We start from the raw sequence: 22,684 nt of genomic DNA, 5'->3' as shown, positions 1-22,684 counted from the left end.
AATATATATATAATACTATAAAAAAACACCAAGTACATAACAAAGCCCACACACTAATTTAAGTAACACCATAATCACAAGCATAGTTCACAACACTTTAACATTACAATAAAACTACATTAAATAAAAGTGTTCAACTGATAGCAAAGAGAAATAAAACCAAACATCGAATATTGTCGTTGGCACACACACATAAAGTCCTTAAATGATACTTAAAAACTAAACCAAGTGTTTTCTCAAAAGGAAAAAAACTAAACCAAGTGATTCACATAGAGTGTCACATAACAAAAGGTAGAACAAAAGCAATCCCCATTAGTTATCCGGCTGCTGAGCGTGGCACTCCATAAACCTCTTCCTCCTTTGCTCGGGCATGCCCATGAACAACACTCTTTTCTCCTTTTGGAGAGCCTCGGCGACATTAAGGTAGGTGTCATCATCAAGATCAGTATACTGATTCAGCACTTCTAAAGCTCTTCCAAGTGAGCAAGGATCGCCACCACCGGCAGATTGTGCAACATGATCAGAGCTACCAAACGACTTTCCCTTTTTTTTGGAAAACCTTTCCCTTGCCAAGGCAGTGTACTCTTGTAGAGCCATGGTCATCTCACTAGCCCTATCATTCTTCTTAGCAACCTTCTTTCCCTTGGTACTAGGGTCTTCCATGGGACGTTTGTCCATGCGTTGGGTTTGCTCATCAATAGTGGGATCGTCTTGGGTTACGCCCTCCATGTTGGGATTGTAGCAATCATCATCATCCAACTGGGTACGATGTGCCTCACGTTCCTCATTGGCAAGTTCCTTTTCCAAGACACGCTCTTCATCACTATCTGGGGCTGGCGTGTTTGAGGAAATTTGAAGGGAACCAGTTGCAGTATTAGGGGCAAAAAGTTGCTTAAGCTTCTCATAATCAGGACACCCTTTCTTCCGTAATGCAGCTGCCTTATTATCCCCCTGAAATGACAATATATACATCAAAATCATGCTAATATGAAATAGAAAATTACAAACAAATATACAAAGAATTAGGATAGTAAATATAACATACCGCAATCACGTTAGCCCACACCTCATCAGAAGCAGTCACCGTTTGGGTTGTCTCATCCCACCCCAACCCGGTATGCCTCAAAAGCTGGCCCCACTTTCTTTGTTTTTGCCTAAGCCTATTATGCTTGTCTTTCACTTGCTTAGGGGTGAAACCCTTCCCAGTTTGCTCATTTAGGGTTTTCGTAATTGATAACCAAACTTTGGCCTTAAAAACACCATGTTCCATGTTCCCCTTTTGTTGTTCATCGACCATGAGGTCAATGAAAAGATGTTCAATGTGGGGAGGCCACTTTTTCTCCTCAACATCCTGTGTTTCTTGTGCCATCTAATACAAGTTTCCCAACACAATTGCATATGTTAATATTTGTATATTCATAGTTCTATGAATTGGCCACTAAAATGATTCATTTATAGAGTTGTTTGGGATTACCATTAAAAATAAAAAAACTACAATAGCATGTGATTATATGGAGGGGATTCATGAGGCAGGTTCAGGATTGGGATTTTTTTTCCTTCTTTAATAATTAAATAATGCTTCATGTAAGAAAAATTAAAATTATATAAGGAACCAAAGCACACAGGCAGTGTACTAAGTAACCAGCAAGAAAAAGAAAAAATGAAGAAAAATATGACAGATGCTTTTCCCATGGAGCCAACCGACAAGACAGATGCCAAAATTATCATGGATGCACTCAAAATAAAGAATTCTTAAGACATGGAACTAGAAATAAGGTGAATACTCAATAACATTGGTGAGGCACATTTTATGTCTGAAAACCTGCGGAAGAGTTAGACAAATATTTAAAAATCATTTTTATGATTATAGGTCCAAAGATCATTTGTGTCCAACAAACACGACTCAATTGAACAGACTGAACAGGCACAGATCATCTGTGTCTTTAAAAAGAATTTTAATAATTTGTGCTGATGGCTCGAAAGTGCATCTGGATTAGTTTTGATTTTTCATGGAACAAGCACCTGAGCAATCTTGGGCTAGTTTTCACCCCTATCTGAATCTGGCAGCATTAACACACCATAAGGCAATATAAAATTCTTGTCAGTGGCGACATTGATTATCTTATTACCCGGCCCTTTAAATCAGTACAAACTAGTCTACTAAACTAGTCTGCTATGGTCATACATTTGTTTTTTTTTTTGGATAAAATGCATCTAATAAAAATAACAATGTATATAAACTCCTGCATTCTAGGCTTCCAATCACAAAATCTTCAAGACAAATTTCACTTAAGACTAAATATAGTTTGAAAAAAACAAGCTGTCCAAATAATCTAAATAACGGCTCATTCTATATGTTGTTAAGAGTATAATACAAATGATTATTTATTTATTTATTTTTTTCACTTACATGCTCTGTTTTGGACCTATGGTATTAGAGTAAGATAATACAAATTTTCCCTAAAAATCCATATGAGAAGAATTCAATCAACATGTCTCACAAGCCACAACCAACATCAGTACTTTAAATCAAAAACCCCTTTCACATCCAACAAAAAACCCAAACCAGGCGAGGGACATGGAAAATGGAGAGAGAGAGAGAGAGAGAGAGAGAGATTTACTGCACCTGGGAGATAATATCGCACCTGGGAAAGGGAGAGAGAAGTATGGACACGGTGACAGAGAGCTACACTCGCCGGTGAAGATTCCGGCCTGGTTCAGAGCTTCGATGAGGCGTTGTTCTTCAAACACGGACGATCTTCTTAGGCCTCGTTTAGTCTTCGAACACGGACTGTGGTGCCATGGAGCTACCTCGCTGGGATGTGAGGATGGAAGTGAAAATGAGAGGGAAGTGAGAAGAGGGAAATTTTTTAGGAAAAAATTTTCGAACAAATGCAGAGTAACAGGGAAGAAGCTCCAATGGTCAGATAGATGGGACAAGTCACTGGTTGAATGGGGCCCACTGAGACAGCTTATTACAAAACTGCCACTGAGTCATGGGTGATGAGTCTTGAAAACAAGGAAATTGTGTTTTCATTTTTGGTCTTCATCACTCAGTTTTTTGAGTGATTGGATGACCAAAACCGGGTGACCAAATATGAGTGATGGTATCCAAACAAAAAATTTTCTGTGGGTCCCACAAATTTTGGATGATGAGTGATGAAAACAAAATCATATCACTCAAAACTCACTCATCCAAACAACACCTTAGCTTTTCAAAGCTCTCTGTTTCCCTTTTTTTTTTTCAAAGTCAGGAGCTGCAGATAGAGAAGTCCATAAGAACTTTCTCAAACAATATGGCAGCCAAACTTTCAAATGATTGAAAAAGAAATTCAAGAGTTTTGCTGGAATATAATTACATATCATAAAAGCATCCCAGAGAACAAATAAATTAAAAAAAAAAGTGGGAAATATAGCACTGCAATGAGCCAAAGAATATTCATTCCTGTATAAGAGTAATTGGTACATAATTTCCAGATTGAAAAAACAAAATCAATACTACAATATGTAACCATTCTTCCTTCTTTTTTTTTTTTTTTTTTTTTTTTTTTTTAACAAGTCGGGTTTGGATAATATCCATACCCTACCCGAACAATTCGGGTAATATCCATACCCTACCCGGTTAAGCTCTACCCATGAAGAACCGGGTATTACCCGAAACATTTGGATCGGGTAGGGTTGGATATCCATTACCCAATGGGTATGGCCATCCCTAGTCACACACACTACAGGTTTATCCACTTTGCTAAGTACCATGGCAAAAAAATTACCAAAAATTGTGCTCATATTTGTATATGCATGTTTGGCTGTGTTGGTTTCTATAGGGCAAGCTCAGTTGCAACAAATACTTGGATTGCTGCAAACGCCCAAATTGTTACCACAAAAAATTGGATTATTCCCAAACCTTGGGGGTGGGGTTCTTTTAGGAGAAAATGGGCAATGTTTGTTATCTATTGTAAACATACCAGGGTGTCTAACTCAAGTTTATGGTTCACTTACCAATGGCCAATTTAGCATTATAGGTTCTTCTTGTTGCAATGCCATCTCGAAGATTGAAGAAAATTGCTTGTCTAAATTGTTCCCCTCCAATCCCATCTTTGCTCCATTGCTCAATAACTCGTGTGGTCAATCATCTAAAGGAAATAGACAAATCTCTAGACTCACCACAAGCAAGGTTGCTCTCCCAGGGCTTCTACCTGAGGATCAAGACATACAACAATGCTGGTAATTTCTTTTAGGTGTACAAGGGTGTCTTATAGATGTTATTAACTCCATTTTTAGTGGCAAAATTAGCTTCTTTGGTACTATTTGTTGCAAAGCCATTACTTTGGTCAGTGACCATTGCTGGCCTAAATTGTTCTCTTTTAACCCAGCTTTTCCATCAAAGCTAAAAATGTTTGTTTAACTGGCTTTAGAGTTGGAGGAGCTGCACCTTCACCTCTGGGAGCTAATCAAATCACTATGAATAAGCTCTCACCAGTGAAATTACCTTTACAAGGACTATCAAAAGGGAACTAGGAACAAGACATTGCAAAATGCTAGTCATCGCTTTCAAGCATTAATGGGTGTATTAATGAGATTTATGGAACTCTTTCTAGGGGAAAATTTGGTGTGATTGGTCCTGCTTGTTGCAAATCCAGAACTATTGTTAGTGACTAGTGTTGGCCCAAGATGTTCCCACTTAATCCTTTATTCCCTCTATTGCTCAAGAGTAAATGTGCATATAATGCTTCTAGGGCTGTACCAACACCGAAGGAAATTTGAACATGCCTATAAATTCAGACCAGCACATCATTTGCTATTGCAATATTAATTATGCATTGGCTAGTGATTGTGGAAAAATGTGGTCTGTTCTTTTTTTAGTTTATTTGATAACAATGTTTCCTAGTGTGTTGTTTTCAGAATTTTCTTTTCATTATAATAAAATTCTAGTTTCCATTGTAGCGATTGCACGTCGTTCCTAGCTTGAAGTTAGTTTAAGTTACTGATATTTAAGTGTTTTACTTTATTTTAGAACTTGTTATGCAAAAAAGGCGTTATGGTTTATGGTTTCTTAATATGTATTGGGTGTGTTTGTCTTTAGCTTTATCATTTCACATGCTTTGTTTGTGTTTAATTATTACACATGTCATTTTGATGTTGATGCATCAATGTAATGAGTCTTATAGACTTATAATGGTACAATTTGTATTATCTTTACTGTCACATGGTACCATTTCTTTTAAAAAAATGAAAATAAATTTTAATAAATCCGAATTTATTAAAACAAATGAAAGTAGTTATTCTAAATTCGAATTTATTAAAAAATATAGATGACGAAAATAATATTATTATTTTTAATTGTTTAATTTAATAATTTGTGATAATATCTTTCTTTATGTTCTTTTTTCCCTTTAGCTAATATTAATATTTTAGGTTTTGAATGAATTACATAATTTTAGTGTTTTGATATGATATAATTTGAATTTGAAGACCACTATGATTCTCTTATGCTTTTAAATGATTCACCACATGAAAGTTTTTTTCTATTGATACATGTGAAGCTCATATTGCAATGTATAAGTTATTCAACATACCATGATAGAAATTCCTTTATATAATAAATTTATTGTCCTCTCCACCCTCTAACAAGAATAATTATATATATATATATATATATATTCATACAAGCACTCAAAATAGTTAATATGACAAAATTAGGCCACATGAAGTAAACTCTTTATGTTGATGACTCTATTGAGTAGATTAAAGAAGCTCAAAACTTTTTATAAACAAATATATATATATATATATATACCGACACAAAAAAAAAAATTGTAACTATCCCAGATCATGCATTGCATAGGTTTGCAACTAAATATTAATAAAAATTCTAACATTCAAGTCCAAATAAAATAATTATTAAAAAAAACTCAAGATAAACACATAAATAAAAGACGCAAACAACATATAAAACTTATGCGAGTCCTAGATCATGGGTTTTTTGAGTAGTGGTACACCCCATCTAACGTTCCAATAGTCACACACCATGTGTAAACAGAGTTTAAACACACCCGCGAGTCCTTTTTTTTATTTAAAAAAAAATTAGGATCACCTAAGAGGAGGAAAATGATCTAGGGTTCGGTCGTCTTTCTGCTTTCTCTAGTTTAAGAACATGGGCTGAAAGACCAGATATTGAGAAGGCCCCAGGACTTAGTTACATGATTGATAGAACCAATAAGGAGCCAAGAACTAATAAGCAGCCAAGAAGCACGGAGGTTAATATTAGCAACCATTAAAAGTATGTGATTAAATAATTAAATTACCATATTTTAATAATTTAAACTTTTGGAACAATTGGTAATTTAATATATGATATTATTAGGACAAGATGTCTTAAGTTCGATTATTGTCTTTTCTACACTACCTTCTATTTAAAATCTCACATGTTGAATTTTACCTATTAAAAGGAAGTTTGAACTCACACATAAAGGGGCATTAGAATTATGTGATTAAATAGTTAAATTTACCATATTATTGGTGTCGAAAGCATCACCTTAAAAAGTGATGTGGTCAAGACCAACAGTACTAAAAAGACTTTTTAGACTACTAATGAATGACTGCCACTTCAATTAACTACTTCCAAATTACATACCCAAAACACTAATTCAATGTTTCACAACTTCAATACAACTCTCTTTCACTTTAGGTGAAGATTCATCAACTTTCACATCTTCTTGAGCAGCTTCTTGCTTTTCTTTCACCATCTTTAGCCTTCCTTCTTCCTCAGCCTTTATTCTTGCTTCCGGCTTGACTGTCTCAAGAGCTTCAATCAAGCTCTTCAAACATATCTCAGCATCTTCAATTAGAGACTTGGGCATCAAATTCTGAGCAACATCAGCAGGAGTCATATTGGTTTCTTCCAACAAACGGTCAATTGTCGCAAACAACTCATGTGAATGAACATCCAAATAATTCCTAGCAAGAACCTTGAATGCTTCAAAGGAACAATAGGACAATTCTATGTGCTTGTCCCTATGTCCCCTCCTAATGAGAGCTGGATCAAGCTTTTCCACATAAGTAGTGGTGAAGACAATGATCCTCTCTCCCCCAGTAGCCGACCAAATCTGATCTATAAAATTCAACAAACCAGAGAGAGTGAGCTTACTATTGCTTTCTACTTCTTCTTCTTCTTCTTCTTTGGCCATTTTACTAATAGGATCTTTATTTTCTTCATCCTTCACTTTTTCCTTGAAAGAAATATTGAATGCAACAATATTGTATTTCTCAAATGAAAGAATATACATGAGTGCCTTTATATAGAAGGCATAAGAGTGCAGTATAAGTAAGAGTGTAGTACAAGAATGTGTGCTATACAACTAATCTAGTTGGGCCTAAAGCCCACAACACTATACACATTAATAGCCCCCCTTAAATTCAAGGTGGATGTGAGACCAACTTGAGGTTGTCAACCAAAGTATGAAGGCATCCTTTAGGATGTGACTTGGTGAAGATATTTGCAAGTTAATCTTTAGAGGAGACTGAGATCAGCTTGAGAGCACCATGGACAAGATGATAATGGATAAAATGACAATCGATCTCAATGTGTTTAGTCCGTTCATGGAAGATGCTTGCTCACTCCCAAGTGCAGGAGATCGTAGCAATATAATTCTCGGAGTACCGAGGTCGAACCACAAGGAGCGGGGTAAATTCAAAGACAATATAATTAAACAATAATTTGGGTGAAGAAGAAAAATACTTTTGCTTGGTGATTGTTAACAAGAATAATAATAAAAATTGATTCAAATCAATAATGTAAATACTAGGGCATCAGGGTGTTTTCCTATATTGATATGAAATTCTTTGTGATCTAAGAAAATATATATATTTCATAATTGATTGTTCTTATACAATTAAACACTTATGATTCGGCTGAATTGAGACAATTCAAGAACACATGATAATCTCGATTGATAATGCGGTTAGAAAAGTTTTCAGAAAAACTCATTCACTTTTATAACCTGATTTCTATTTGAAACTATTAGAAATTCATTTAAATAATAAGAAAAACTTGATTGAACTTATTGAACGCATAGAAGAACTTATACATCAAAAGAAATCTAATTGAACAATCAAATATGTCGTTGATAAAATCCTATAAAGAATCACATTAAATATTCATACCGTATAGAAGAAAAAGGAAAATACAAGGTTTTCTCTCCAAAATTCGTTCTACACAGCCTCCCTTCCAAAACCCTAATGTAAAAAGTGTCCAAAGAAAATAAAACATTTAATATTTTAATTTCCTTCCAGGTTTACAGCAGTAACTTGTGGTTAAATTCAGCCTTCAAAATTTGAGAATTTCAAAAAACTCAAAACTGGAAAGTTGTAGATATTTAAGTCACAATTCCAATCGATCCAGCCTTGTGTCAATTGGATTTTTGAGGAGAGAGATACACCCAAAATACTGATCAGTGCTCAAATCAGATTTTTCCTTTTCAGATTCTGCCTCTTTGATTTCTTTATTTATTTGAAGCTTCCAATCATGGTAGACGATCCAAGCACTCCAATTTCACCTCCTTAGACATTTAAGCATGGTCCTTTAGCTCCACTTTAATTCTAGTTTGGCCTCCATTCTCTTACAAATTCCTGTAAACTCATCTTTCTCACATAATTTCCTGAAAATAGAAAATTACACACAATGAATAGCATCTTATTCAAGAAATTACGTAAAGATGAGTTTACAAGAATTTGTGAGAGAATGGAGGCCAAACTAGAATTAAAGTGGAGCTAAAGGACCATGCTTAAATGTCTAAGAAGGTGCAGCTGAAGTGCTTGGATCGTCTACCATGATTGGAAGCTTCAAATAAAGAAAGAAATCAAAGAGGCAGAATCTGAAAAGGAAAAATCTGATTTGAGCACTGATCAGTATTTTGGGTGTATCTCTCTCCTCAAAAATCCAATTGACACAAGGCTACATGGGTTGGAAATGTAACTTAAATATCTACAACTTTCCAGTTTTAAGTTTTTCGAAATTCTCAAAATTTGAAGGCCGAAATTAACTCACAAGTTATGGCTGTAAACTTGGACGGAAATTAAAATAGTAAATGTTTTATTTTCTTTCAACACTTTTTACATTAGGGTTTTGGAAGGAAGGCTGTGTAGAACAAATTTTGGAGAGAACCTTGTATTTTCCTTTCTCTAATGGCAGCTTAAACTCTTTGCTAGGGCTAGGGGTTATGTTTCTTCTATATGGTATTAATATTTAATGCGATTCTTTCTAGGATTTTATCAACGACACATTTGATTGTTCAATTAGATTTCTTTTGATGTATTAGTTCTTCCATGATTTCAATAAGTTCAATAATGTTTTTCTTATTGTTTAGATGAATTTCTAATAGTTTCAAATAGAAATCAGGTTTTAAAGTGAATGGGTTTTTCTGAAAACTTTTCTAACCGCATTATCAATCAAGGTTATCATACGTTTTTGAATTGTCTCAGTTCAACTGAATCATAAGTGTTTAATTTTATAAGAACAATCAATTATGAAATATATATTTTCTTAGATCACAAAGAATTTCATATCGATATAGGGAACCACCTCGATGCCCTAATATTTACATTATTGATTTGAATCAATTTTTATTATTATTCTTGTTAACAATCACCAAGCAAAAGTATTTTTCTTCTTCACCCAAATTATTGTTTAATTATATTGTCTTTGAATTTACCCCACTACTTGTGGTTCGACCTCGGTACTCTGAGAATTATATTGCTACGATCTCCTACATTTGGGAGTGAGTAAGCAATTTTGGCGCCGTTGTCGGGGAGCTACTATGTGTTTAGAGGCAATTTTTTGGAGCAAAGCATAGCTGGTGGAAACTCTTCTATTGGTAACTTCATTCGATTTTTTCCCTTATCTTGTTTTTATTTTTCTGTTTGTTTTTAATTTAATTTATTTATTTTTATTGTGGGTTCATTGTTGCATGAGCATTTGGGTTACAAACGAGAGAGGCAAATTAGAAATTGAGTGAGATTTATCTCGCTTGTAATTCCTTCTTGGAGATTTGGGCGAATTGATTGCCACCAGGTTTGCCCCCTATATAAGATGCATGGTGGGAGATCATTCCCTTTTGTTCGCAGACCCCCAAGTTTTTCAGGTTTCTAACTCTCCCAATGCTCCCAAAGTCTCCACTGTGAGAGTGACCGAGATTTAGGGAGTGAAATGGTCAAAGATAGGGTGAGGGTGAAGGAACCAAACCCTCTTCAGAAGTTTCGGGTGTCTCTGAGATTCAGAATGGCCCAGTCAGGGCAAGGGAGACAAAGGCTAAAGATATTTCTCCCCTTCGACTGGACAAGAAAGAAGTCTCTCTTCCTTCAGCCAAAATCCAAAGCAGGTGTAGGTCGCATCAGATTTTTGGTGCGACAAAATTTGGACTTTCATCCGACGCCGTATGCCACGTATGTGAGGGTTTAGGTTTCCCATCTTCGATACCATCCATACTTGCTCGATTGCTGCTAGAGCAAGTATGGAGGTTTGGCGTTCCTGCTTCTTCTTCTCTTCCATCGCCGGTGCCATCCAGACTTGCTTGGTTGCTGCTAGAGCAAGGTCGTGGATTGCGCACCTCCGCTTCTTCTTCTCTTCCACCGCTAGTGCCATCCGTACTTGCTCGATTGCTGCTGAAGCAAGATTGAGGATTTATCGTTCCCGTGTACCCTTTTTTTTTTTAGTTAGCTTCTACTATAGGCTTGTCTAAGCCTTTTTATTGTACTTTGCATTCTTTATTTATCTAACAAAAACACAATTTTATTTCATTCTGTGTATCCTTTCTTTTCTACAATAATTGTTTTATGAATGGATGTGCTGGTGTCTTTTCTTTTGAATAGTACTTAGAACTGATGTCATTGATCGTGAAGAGTTGTCACTCTAAACTTATCAAAATTGATGGGCACAGCAACGCCAACTTTAAGTAAGTTAACCTTATTAGACTAACCGAGAAGAACAACCGCATGTTCTATACTGCGAATAGGGTGACCGCCTGAGGACGTGTAACCTAAAGTAAGCTGTCCGAGGGGATCACCGGGTACTAGGGTTCTTTTCCACGTTTCTGATGATATTTATAGTTTTAACTTGCTTTTCGGCGACTGATCCGAGGACCGAGGCATGATTGAACTCAGCTTGAACGCTTAGAAAGGTACCATCGCATGTTAATTTCCACAAAGCCTGAAGTCCGAGGATCACGCAAGACTTTCGTTCCGTCTAAGACTTAGGTTTTCTTGGAGTAGCTAGTTTCCCCATAGGTTTGAGTCCGAGGACCATGCAAGACCTTGGTTCTATCTAGCACTTAGCTCTTGGAGTGACTAGTTTTCCCATAGGTTTGAATCTGAGGACTATGCAAGACCTTGGTTCTGTCTAGCACTTAGGCTTCTGGAGTGACTAGTTTCCCCATAGGTTTGAGTCCGAGGATCATGCAAGACCTTGGTTCTATCTAGCACTTAGCTCTTGGAGTGACTAGTTTTCCCATAGGTTTGAGTCTGAGGACTATGCAAGACCTTGGTTCTGTCTAGCACTTAGGCTTCTGAAGTGACTAATTTCCCCATAGATTTGAGTCCGAGGACCATGCAAGACCTTGGTTTTGTCTAGCATTTAGAGTGCTAGAGTAACTAGTTTCCCCATAGGTTTGAATTTGAGGACCATGCAAGACCTTAGTTCTATCTAGCACTTAGGCTTCTAGAGTGACTAGTTTCCCCATAGGTTTGAGTCCGAGGACTATGCAAGACCTTGGTTCTGTCTAGCACTTAGACTCTTGGAGTGACTAGTTTCCCCATAGGTTTGAGTCCGAGGACCATGCAAGACCTTGGTTCTGTCTAGCACTTAGATTTCTAGAGTAACTAGTTTCTCCATAGGTTTGAGTCCAAGGATCATGCAAGACCTTGGTTCTGTCTAGCACTTAGACTGCTGGAGTGACTAGTTTCCCCATAGGTTTGAGTCCGAGGACCATGCAAGACCTTGGTTCTGTCTAGCACTTAGGCTCTTGAAGTGACTAATTTCCCCATAGGTTTGAGTTCGAGGACCATGCAAGACCTTGGTTCTGTTTAGCACTTAGACTTCTGCAGTAACTAGTTTCCCCAAAGGTTTGAGTTTGAGGACCATGCAAGACCTTGGTTTTGTCTAGCACTTAGACTTCTAGAGTAACTAGTTTCTCCATAGGTTTGAGTCCAAGGATCATGCAAGACCTTGGTTCTGTCTAGCACTTAGACTGCTGGAGTGACTAGTTTCCCCAGAGGTTTGAGTCCGAGGACCATGCAAGACCTTGGTTCTGTCTAGCACTTAGGCTCTTGAAGTGACTAGTTTCCCCATAAGTTTGAGTCCGAGGACCATGCAAGACCTTGGTTTTGTCTAGCACTTAGACTTCTGTAGTAACTAGTTTCCCCAAAGGTTTGAGTCTGAGGATCATGCAAGACCTTGGTTCTATCTAGCACTTAGGCTTCTGGAGTGACTAGTTTCCCCATAGGTTTGAGTCTGAGGACCATGCAAGACTTTGGTTCTGTTTAGCACTTAGGCTCTTGGAGTGACCAGTTTCCCCATAGGTTTGAGTCCAAGGACCATGCAAGACCTTGGTTCTGTCTAGCACTTAGACTTCTAGAGTAACTAGTTTCTCCAAAGGTTTGAGTTCGAGGACCATGCAAGACCTTGGTTCTATCTAGCACTTAGGCTTCTGGAGTGACTAGTTTCCCCATAGGTTTGAGTCCGAGGACCATGCAAGACCTTGGTTCTGTCTAGCACTTAGGCTCTTGGAGTGACTAGTTTCCCCATAGGTTTGAGTCCGAGGACCATGCAAGAGCTTTGTTCTATCTAGCACTTAGGCTCTTGGAGTGACTAGTTTCCCCATAGGTTTGAGTTCGAGGACCATGCAAGACCTTGGTTCTATCTAGCACTTAGGCTTCTGGAGTGACTAGTTTCCCCATAGGTTTGAGTCCGAGGACCATGCAAGACCTTGGTTCTGTCTAGCACTTAGGCTCTTGGAGTGACTAGTTTCCCCATAGGTTTGAGTCCGAGGACCATGCAAGAGCTTTGTTCTATCTAGCACTTAGGCTCTTGGAGTGACTAGTTTCCCCATAGGTTTGAGTCCGAGGACCATGCAAGACCTTGGTTCTATCTAGCACTTAGACTACTGGAGTGACTAGTTTCCCCATAGGTTTGAGTCCGAGGACCATGCAAGACCTTGGTTCTGTCTAGCACTTAGGCTCTTGGAGTGACTAGTTTCCCCATAGGTTTGAGTCCGAGGACCATGCAAGAGCTTTGTTCTATCTAGCACTTAGGCTCTTGGAGTGACTAGTTTCCCCATAGGTTTGAGTTCGAGGACCATGCAAGACCTTGGTTCTGTCTAGCACTTAGACTTCTAGAGTAACTAGTTTCCCCATAGGTTTGAGTCTGAGGACCATGCAAGACCTTAGTTCTGTCTAGCACTTAAGCTCTTGGAGTGACTAGTTTCCCCATAGGTTTGAGTCCGAGGACCATGCAAGACTTTGGTTCTGTCTAGCACTTAGGCTTTTGGAGTGACTAGTTTCCTCATAGGTTTGAGTTCGAGGACCATGCAAGACCTTGGTTCTGTCTAGCACTTAGACTTCTGGGAGTGTCATAGGTACGCGTCAATATGCCCAAAGCCGAAGGTCCGAAGACTCGACATAGCTAAGGTTTTGTTTAACCGCTTCAAAAGATTCTGGTTTGGCTTTCGGCGTCTTTCTCCGAAGGGAATTCAGCTAACCGGACTATTAGGCCCGCGAGAGTTAGCCCCTTAACAAGTGCACGGGGCACACATTTTACGTCAGAAGCCCTTAGAACCGAACTCTGTTCAGCAATCCTCCCCGTGTTGTCAACGCTTCGGAGTGTAGACCTAAGTGGAAGATGAGTAACGACAATGACAGTGTGTTCTTGGAAATAATGGGGGGTGGCTTTCGCGTAGCTTACACCATTGCCAAAGTGGTCCTCTCGAGGGACTCTCACTGATAGGAACTTGACCGTGATTAACAGTTGCATTTGCCAACGCACAAGCTTTTCCCACAGACAGCGCCAATTGTAAGGTCACGTTTTTCAGGTCAAACCCAAGATGCATGGGACCTTAGACCAGTGAGCTCGGTATAATGAATTTGTAGAGAGTGGGCCAAAGAGCTAGGCTCTGATATATGGACAACGGTTATCACGGTCAAGTTGGGATAGACTGAGTTTTCCAGAAAGGATTGGTCGTCGGCATGGAATGAAGAACTCTTCCTGGTGCCACTGGTTTGTCATTTTGGGGGGGGGGGTCTCCACCCTACCCTTTTTGTTTCCCTCCACCCCCTTTTATAGTAGTTTTCTTCCTCTTGAATGGGGTCTCTAGGGTAGGTACCTGTCCCATCAGCCCTTCCTTCTAGTTGTTGGGAATGGTTGTAAAGGCAAAAGAGTATGGCTGTGTCAGGCACAAGGCATGGAATGCTATAATGGCAGCCTTTCCCTCAGACACTTCTGTTTTCTCTGTTGTCTTTTTCTGCTTTAGCACTTTTCCTATTCCGTAGAACGGTTTGGGGCATCACTACTAGTGGCAGGTTGCCTCCTTTATCCTCGGCTACATCCATGCCGAGAAGGGGCTTTTCTTTGGGCTGGGCCCTTGGCCCAATGTAGACATTGACGTGGGCCTCCGGGTCTTTTACCCCCCACAATTATCTTTTTAATTTTTTTTTATTTTGTTTTTATTTTTCTTTAACCTCATAAGCTTTAAAAAAATCTCTACACACAAAGACTAATCTCAAATTCCCTCACTCTCTTCACGCTCCATGGATAGAATCTCTCACTCTCCATTGTCTATGGCCGGAGCTCACTCAACCTTCTTCTCCCTCTCTCTTTTTGCAAAAATTTGGTTTGAAGCTTGCTCTCTCTCTTTCGGCTTTTCCTTGAATCAAGATCTCTCTCTTTCAGCTATCTCTTTGGGATTTGGGTTTGATTTGGGTTTAGAGAGAGATGGGCTGAGATCGGTGGTAGTCGTTGTGAAGTGGTGTTTGGTCCGGTGGTGGGTGGGGCTGGATCATTGGATGGGTTTGTTGTTGGAGTGGGTTATGGTGGCTTGATGGATTGATCGGCGGCAGCAGTGGTGATTGGTGGTCTGATCTATTCATGTGGGTTTCGAATTGCAGGGTCAGTGGCTTGATCGGTGGGTTTTTGATCTGTTCACTTATTGCTGTGTTTATTTTAAATTTCTGGGTTTGTCTTTTTTCATGTGGATTTGATGATTTTTCTAAGTTTATGGGTTTGATTTGTTGGAGGTTTCGGTGGAGGATAGGGATTTTGTATGTATTTTAAGCATCGGTTTATTAAATGTGAGTTATTTTAGTGCTTGGTTTGAAAGAAAAATCTTGATTTTCTAGGGAAAATGTTGATGATTATTCAAGGAAAATTTATGAGGTTGGTTGGGTTTGTTGTTATTGTGAGTCGAATTGGCTGGGTTTGTGTGTGTGTTTGTTTCATAAGAAAATTTCTGGTTTTAGGTGGAAAGAAAATGTTTTGATGAAAATCTTAGATATCGGCTTTTTAGATGTGAATTTTTTCAGTGTTTGGTAAAATTTTTTGGGAAAGATGTTGAATGCCCAGGAATTTTGTGTTCTTGAGTTCTTGTGATCTGGGTTCATGTTCTTGAGTTCTTGTGTATTGACGTTCAAATTTGAAACTATGTATTTTTAATTTTTTTCAAATTAATAAATTAATATTTTTAAAAATTAAACGATGACATGGCATGCTGACGTGGTTTTTTATTTTATTTTATTAGTCACGTCAGCATCTAATATGCCAACAGTGCATTTTGTTTGCCATGTATGCATTTTCTGTTACTGGGTTGATGGCAGGGACCAAAATAAAAACGATTTTCTGAAATCAGGGACTGACCTAGGAGTGAAATCAATTTAGGGACCAAATCGAGAATCGGCCCAAAATGTAGGGACCAAAAGTGCATTTTCGCTAAATTTAAAAATCTCAATCTAGTATGCCACAAATAAAGAATCAACAATATAAGCACAACCAAAACATATTGATAAATAACACTCAGATAGTAGCATATCCATTGCCTACTAATATCTCATTCTTGGACAAGACCATTCTTAAATAACAAATTGGCTTTTCTTGATATTAGGTACATGAAAAATATAGCATTGGTTAAGAGAACTTCTTGCCAAAACTCAATTTCACTTCAACAATGCACTTTTCATGAACTTTTGCCTTACTGTCGATGTCCACAAGCACTTCTAGTTCTATGGAAGACTCCTCATAAGTCTTGAATTGTGCCTTCTAGTTGCACACATGCAACATTGCACCTGAATCAAGACACCAATCAGAAGGATTTGTAATTACAACCATATGAAATATAGTGATCTTTATTACATACATCACTCACCATAGCAATAATGTCCTTAATGACAATTGCTTCATTGGCACTTCCATTTTCATTCTTCTTATTCTTTAAGAACTTACATTCTCAAATGTAATGGTCTTTCTTTTCACAAAGGAAACATGAAATTCTACTTGTCATTGTTGGGATCCTTAGAGTTATTCTTCTAAAACCATTCACACTCTTATTCATATTCAAGTGTTTATTGTTCTTACTAGAACTTCCAATTTTAACATTGTTCATATTCACTTTAGAATCGGTGTTAGATACACCTCTAACCGGACTTTTCCTCTTCAATTCAGTGATGTTGTCTGAATTGATCTAAAGTGAGATCTTTTGACATGTTCCTTAATGTCTTCACATAGTTTAGAAAATCACTTAGGAAAATATTCATATATTTTATCACTTTAAGAGTTTAAATTCCCATCCTTTAGATTTTCTACTTCACTTTATAACATTTAAACATGTTAAAATTTTATTCTTATATCTCATTTCAAATGAATTCGCAACACATGCAAATATTCTAACAAAGAAATTCATCAATCAATTTGAAATTCAAATTGCCCATGAACAAAAAATTCGTACCTTCAATTTTCAAACTATGAACATGGCTTTTAATGCATTCACAATGTGAAAGAATCATCACTTTCAGTAGGAAAAGGCATCAAATTCGGGTCCAAGACATAGAAAAGTTTCAGTGTAGTAAGTAGGAATTTCATCTTGTCTTCCCATCAAGAGAAATTGGTTCCATCAAAGCGATCCAATTTCAGCAACTCATGATTCAACATCTTTAACGCTGAAACATCACTTGTTCCTTGTCTTGTAGTCAAATATTGTCTAAAATTGTTGGGGATATTACAAAAAGTAATAATGGAAGAATAAGGTTAACATAAAAGACAAACAGAAAATAGATAACTTAGAAGCACTATATCATTTTCCTTAGATAATATTTGCCCCTCACACTTTTGTTGCTAAAGGGTTATCGCAAATTTGTTCCCATGATACAACCAAGATGTTAGGTTCTACAGATAGCAATTTTGGAGAATGACCACAGGATTTCTTGTGTTTCTCTCAAACTTTTTATTTATTTATTTTTTTTTTCAAGTGAACATAAGCCTCTATTTATACCCATATGGTTATGTTTCATGAAAAGACATGTATGGAGAATTAGTTATTTTTTTTCAAGTGAACATAAGCTTCTATTTATACTCATAGGGTTATGTTTCATGAAAAGGCATGTATAGAGAGTTAGTTATTTTTTCATAAAAGAGTTAACAAAGATTGAAACCTCTTCAACCCTTATGAAATTACCAGAAAATTCTGCAGAAAATTCTAGAAAATTCCAAAAAATTCAGATTTTCGAATTTTCATTTAGAAAATTCCGAAACTTGAATTTTCACTTTATGAAACAATATTCTCCAAACTCAAATATCATTATTACAACCTATCCTTGGATATACCTATATATACAACACTTAGTGCGATAAAAAGAGAAATTTGGGTGAAATCTATCCTGTGACAATAGTCTAGACTTAAAAAGAAGTTTTGTTCTTCCTCAAAAGGGTTTTTTTTTTTTTTTTTTTTTTTTTTTTAAGGTAATAGGTTATAAAGACAAAACTATTCATTCATAATATATTAATTTTGAAGTGGTTTTCTCTGCAAATTATTATTAAACAATAATGATACGAGGTGTGTTTTTATTGTCTTCCATTATTTGAATTTTTTCCTTTGTAATACACTAAAGTTTATGATATATTATAGTAGATTCTAGTTAATTTAATTGGTAAAATTTTTGATGGCTGAATAAGAGATCTAGGATTCAATTTTCACCTATACAAAAAATCAATTGGTGTCTTGGTCTGATGATAAAGAGGACAATCATCAGAAATGAACCTCATAGGCTAAAACTATATATATATATGGGTTGGGTTCAAGTTACACCTGGTGTAACTTTAAGCAATGTTACACCAGTCAATATTTTTTAATTGGATGCAAATTTTAATAAATCTACCGTTATATTACATTATCTTAATCTTCATTAATAGACATGTCATCAATCAATTTTTTCAATTCAAGTTTTTGTAGTTTAAAATAATGTATAAAAGATAAGTTTATGGATCAAATAGTAAATAACATCTAATTGACATGAAAATTGGCATGATTATTAAAAACATATAGAACATGTAATTCAACGGTGCGATTTTCAAAATATGAATTCTATAACAAGTTATTAGGTGGTGTAATATTGCTTAGAATTACATCAGATATAACTTGAACCCAACCCTATATATAATGTTTACGATTATAGAATGTATACTACTCATATATAGGTTCATTTTCATCCCCAACACATGGTTCGTGCAATCTTTGTTCATCACTCTGAAGTTTAACCCTTAGTAAGACATTAAATAAGTGATCCTGCTTTTTAGCACTAATACTTTTCTGGGGTAGTTTTTGGGATATCATGCAATGTGCTGTATTTTCTATTGGAACATTGAGTTTAATCTCTTCATTAGATTATTCAACTAAAAAATAATAAAATAAAATTAGGATCAACCTGACTGAACCCCAACGTCTATGGGCCTCTAGCCCGAGAGCAAGGACGAACTCAGGATTTTAAATTAGCAAAAAAAAGAAAAAAAATTCAAATAGACATCCATATACCATTAAAAAAATTATAAATACATAAAATCAGTGTTTCCAAATACATTAATCATTTACCAACAAAGACAAAGATAAAAACAACAACAAAATATTGTTTTTTATTTATACCAGGTTGGCTAAGATTTTTTTTTTTTTTTTTTTTTTTTTTTTTTTTTTTTTGTGGAAGTTAGAGTATTATAGTGGTGGTGCTAAAAATTTTAACTTTTTGTATCTCAAAAAGTTACTTTATCTATTTTTTTATTACTTCATTTAAAATAATATAAAAAATTCATTAAAATAATAAGAAAGAGAGAGAATTTGAGTTTTTTAATTGAAGAAATAAATATAATCTTAATGTAATATTATATTTTATTTTTAATAACTTCAGTCAACTAGTATCTATACTAGTTTACTATAGTTGCAAAAAATTTAGCTTTAATATCTCCAATAACACATGATTTTTTGTTTTTTGGTGGTAAAATAGTTTTTTTGCTAAAATATAATTACCATTGTGAATATTTTTATTATTTTTTTAAAATTTTTGAGTTAAATAGTTGCTATTTAGATTAGACTAGTTAAACTGATGGTGAAAAAGATGACCAATTACAAAATTAAATATAGAATAATTTAAAAAAAAAAAAAAAAATTGGACCAGGGGTGCCAGGCCCCCTTGGGCCCACCGTCCATGCCCGACAGAATGAACTTGGGTTGAGAGCTTGGCTAAGTTTTGCTCAGCTGAAGTCGGCCAAGCCCATAGTTGTTGGCAGTATTTTAATTTTCTATATTCAAAAAATAATTAGGAGCCTAGAACAGTACTACAATCTACAAATACTTGGGGCTGCTTTGACTCCCATCGGTCTATTTATGTAGGAAAAGAAAAAAAAAAAAAAAACAAAAAACAAAACGAAACAGATTAGTTCTTATTGAATCTTATAGGAACAGAGTAGTTCATATTAAACAAACTAAAAACACAAACATCTTCTCACTACAGCCTAGTGGACTAATAGTTCTAACCACCATACATAGTACTATTACACATCTTTTCACATTCTTCAAGCATCAATATAGCATATGATGGCTTTTAATATACATAATGCAGAGCACACAAGAACAAATTCAGTCATAATTGTATCCTAGTTTACTTCAGGCGGTGACTCCATTTTCTTTCACCTCATTACCCAATGTCTTGTCATCTTTCACAACATCAACACCATTCTCTTTCACATCTGCCATTCCTAAGCTGAGGGATCTTTCTGCGTGTATATTAAGAATTTAAGAGATGAGAGATTCATTGGAGTCATTTACAGTTAAAGATAACGAAATCTTTTGAATATCACAATGAATGTGTTAAGTGTTTTTCGTCATTTGTTTCTTGATATGGAATAAATTTAGTGGCGAAAATATAAATCAAAGAAGGAACTTTAAAAAAAATAAAAAAAAAATCAAAGTATCAAACAAGAAAGGGATAGATTGTTTCTTTCACCAACAGGAATTGCATTTCTTTTTATTTAAACATGAAAACGGTTATATTGGATTCATATAAGCACGCATGATCCAGAAAAACAAAAACAAAAGCGAATGAATTTTTAAGAAGAAGATGAAGTGGCCATCATTGATTGAAGAATGTTGAGAAATTTAAACCCCAGTTAATATCAACTACTTTCCCATCTTCTTGACTAGCTTCTTGCTTCTCTTTCTCTTCTTTCTCTGCCTTTAACCGTGCCTCTTCCTCAGCCTTCTTTGTTGCTTCCTCTTTGGCCGTCTTAATAGCTTCAATCAATTTCTTTAAACAAGTCTCAGCATCTTCATTCTGTGACTTAGGCATCAAATTCTCAGCAACATCAGCAGGAGTCATATCGGTTTCCTCCAACAAATGGTCAATGGTCGCAAACAATTCATGCGAGTCAACATCCAAATAATTCTTGGCAAGAACCTTGAATGCTTCAAAGCCACAATAGGACATTTCTATGTGCTTGTCCATACGTCCCCTCCTAATGAGAGCCGGATCAAGCTTTTCCACATAATTAGTGGTGAAAACAATGATCCTCTCTCCCCCACAAGCTGACCAAAGCCCATCTATAAAATTCAACAAACCAGAGAGAGTGACCTTACTACTACTTTCTTCTTCTCCTTTGGCCATTTTACTAGCGGGGTCCTTCTTTTCCTCATCCTTCTCTTGCTCCTTTTTCTTTTTTCGTTGACCCGTAAGATCAAGTGAGCAATCAATATCTTCAATCACAATAATAGACTTACTTGTCGTCTCGATCAAAAGCCTCCTCAGCTCCGTGTTGTCCTTAACCGTTGTCAATTCAAGATCATAGATGTCATAGTTCAAGTAGTTAGCCATAGCAGCAATCATGCTAGACTTACCAGTTCCGGGAGGACCATAGAGAAGATAGCCACGCTTCCAGGCCTTGCCAATCTTAGCATAATACTCTTTTCCCTCACTAAACTTAATAAGGTCATTGATGATTTCTTCCTTTTTCTTCGAGTCCATGGCCAAAGTGTCAAAACTTGCTGGGTGCTCAAAAGTGACATGGCTCCATTTGGTTGATCTGTAGCCACCCCAATTCTGACTAGGATTGTTGATGCACAGCCTCCTTTGTCGATTTGTCACCGTTATTGCTTTTCCTTCTTGCAGGACATGATTGATGTATTTCACACACAGAGTTTCTCGGTGAGATTTATGGAAAGTGAGCTTGTAATACCTCTTCTCCTCCATCGCTGGGTAGAAAGAAAATGGCTGTGCTCTTTGGGGGATTTTCTTTACACCCCACCAAACCTTCATGCCTTCAAATTCATCTGTAACTTCTTCGTTCTCGTCCATGCTCAGTTGTACAGGTTGACTGCTGTCTTTGACAACTACTGCTTTAAGACTTTTAGCTTCGCTGGAGGACTTGCTACTGAGGTATGTTTCAATGGCAGCATAGGCTTCACTTCGCTTAAGATACTCGCCAGTGAATTCAGGGAACTTAATTTGGATATAAGGGTACACGAAACTAGTCAATTTCTTAGTATGACTTAGGATTAGGCTACGAAGATGGTGAGGGAAATATTTGTCAAACATGGCCCAAAGAAACATTGCGGTCGCAATCAGTGAGCCTAGTTGAGACCATGTTTCCCCCATCCTCATCATTTTTCTCTCGCGAAACCTTTTATGAGTAGTTAGAAGAAAACGTTTGTTGATGAAAGAACAACTCCGAGCTACGTTATATATAGAAATTAAATTGCACTGCTAGGTGTTATTTCTTGTTGAGTAAGAAATAGAATTTATTTTTTATTTTTTTATGTTTAGGTTTCTGTCATGCATTCCTTTCCAAGTAGTTTTTAAATTACAATGAAACAAAATTTACACATCAGGGGAACCACGCTCATTACAATAGGGACCCTCCACGCAACCCAGTTTTCGTCCTCTTGCCTAAAAAAAGCAATTTTGTGTTGTTAAGAGTTTCGCAAACGAGAGAGACGCTTACATGTCATTTTAATTATGTAGCCTCCATATTTGAATTCGATTTTTTTTTTTTTTGGTTTCACTGTCAGCATTTAGAAGTTCGTATGGAGGACATCTTCTGGCTTACTAATGCATAGATTCTCATCACAGGTCATGCGAAAGAAACATTGCAGACATGGCGGCTAAGATTATCGGT

The 22,684-nt window shown here is 36.5% G+C and overlaps 3 protein-coding genes across 3 annotated transcripts; all 3 read right to left on the bottom strand.

Moving 5' to 3' along the window:
* Positions 1-312: 312 nt before the first annotated feature.
* Positions 313-1,369, bottom strand: LOC126703531 (uncharacterized). The gene is made up of 2 exons (XM_050402497.1): positions 1,046-1,369; positions 313-951 (listed from the first exon to the last, which is right to left on the bottom strand). Exons 1-2 carry the CDS (start codon positions 1,367-1,369, stop codon positions 313-315), a joined length of 963 nt encoding a protein of 320 aa, XP_050258454.1.
* A 5,278-nt stretch (positions 1,370-6,647) lies between these two features.
* LOC126703525 (AAA-ATPase At3g28510-like) lies at positions 6,648-7,187 on the bottom strand. Its single transcript, XM_050402485.1, has one exon. It carries the CDS (start codon positions 7,185-7,187, stop codon positions 6,648-6,650), a length of 540 nt encoding a protein of 179 aa, XP_050258442.1.
* A 13,316-nt stretch (positions 7,188-20,503) lies between these two features.
* Positions 20,504-22,240, bottom strand: LOC126715066 (AAA-ATPase ASD, mitochondrial-like). The gene has a single exon (XM_050415494.1). The coding sequence runs from the start codon at positions 22,171-22,173 to the stop codon at positions 20,647-20,649; it is 1,527 nt and encodes a 508-aa protein (XP_050271451.1). The 5' UTR covers positions 22,174-22,240; the 3' UTR covers positions 20,504-20,646.
* Between the last annotated feature and the right edge of the window lie 444 nt (positions 22,241-22,684).

This window comes from Quercus robur, chromosome 2 (genome assembly GCF_932294415.1).
Source record: "Quercus robur chromosome 2, dhQueRobu3.1, whole genome shotgun sequence".
NCBI lineage: Eukaryota > Viridiplantae > Streptophyta > Magnoliopsida > Fagales > Fagaceae > Quercus > Quercus robur.
The sequence above is the reverse complement of the archived record's forward strand: the minus strand, read 5'-3'. Positions and strand labels throughout refer to the sequence as shown.

What these genes read in the sequence shown, in the direction of transcription:
- LOC126703531 (XM_050402497.1), bottom strand. Translation starts at nt 1,369, where the DNA reads ATGGCACAAGAAACACAGGATGTTGAGGAGAAAAAGTGGCCTCCCCAC. An exon ending in TGTGGGCTAACGTGATTGCG is followed by an intron (nt 952 to 1,045) that starts GTATGTTATATT and finishes TTGTCATTTCAG; the next exon opens with GGGGATAATAAGGCAGCTGC.
- LOC126703525 (XM_050402485.1), bottom strand. Translation starts at nt 7,187, where the DNA reads ATGGCCAAAGAAGAAGAAGAAGAAGAAGTAGAAAGCAATAGTAAGCTC.
- LOC126715066 (XM_050415494.1), bottom strand. Translation starts at nt 22,173, where the DNA reads ATGATGAGGATGGGGGAAACATGGTCTCAACTAGGCTCACTGATTGCG.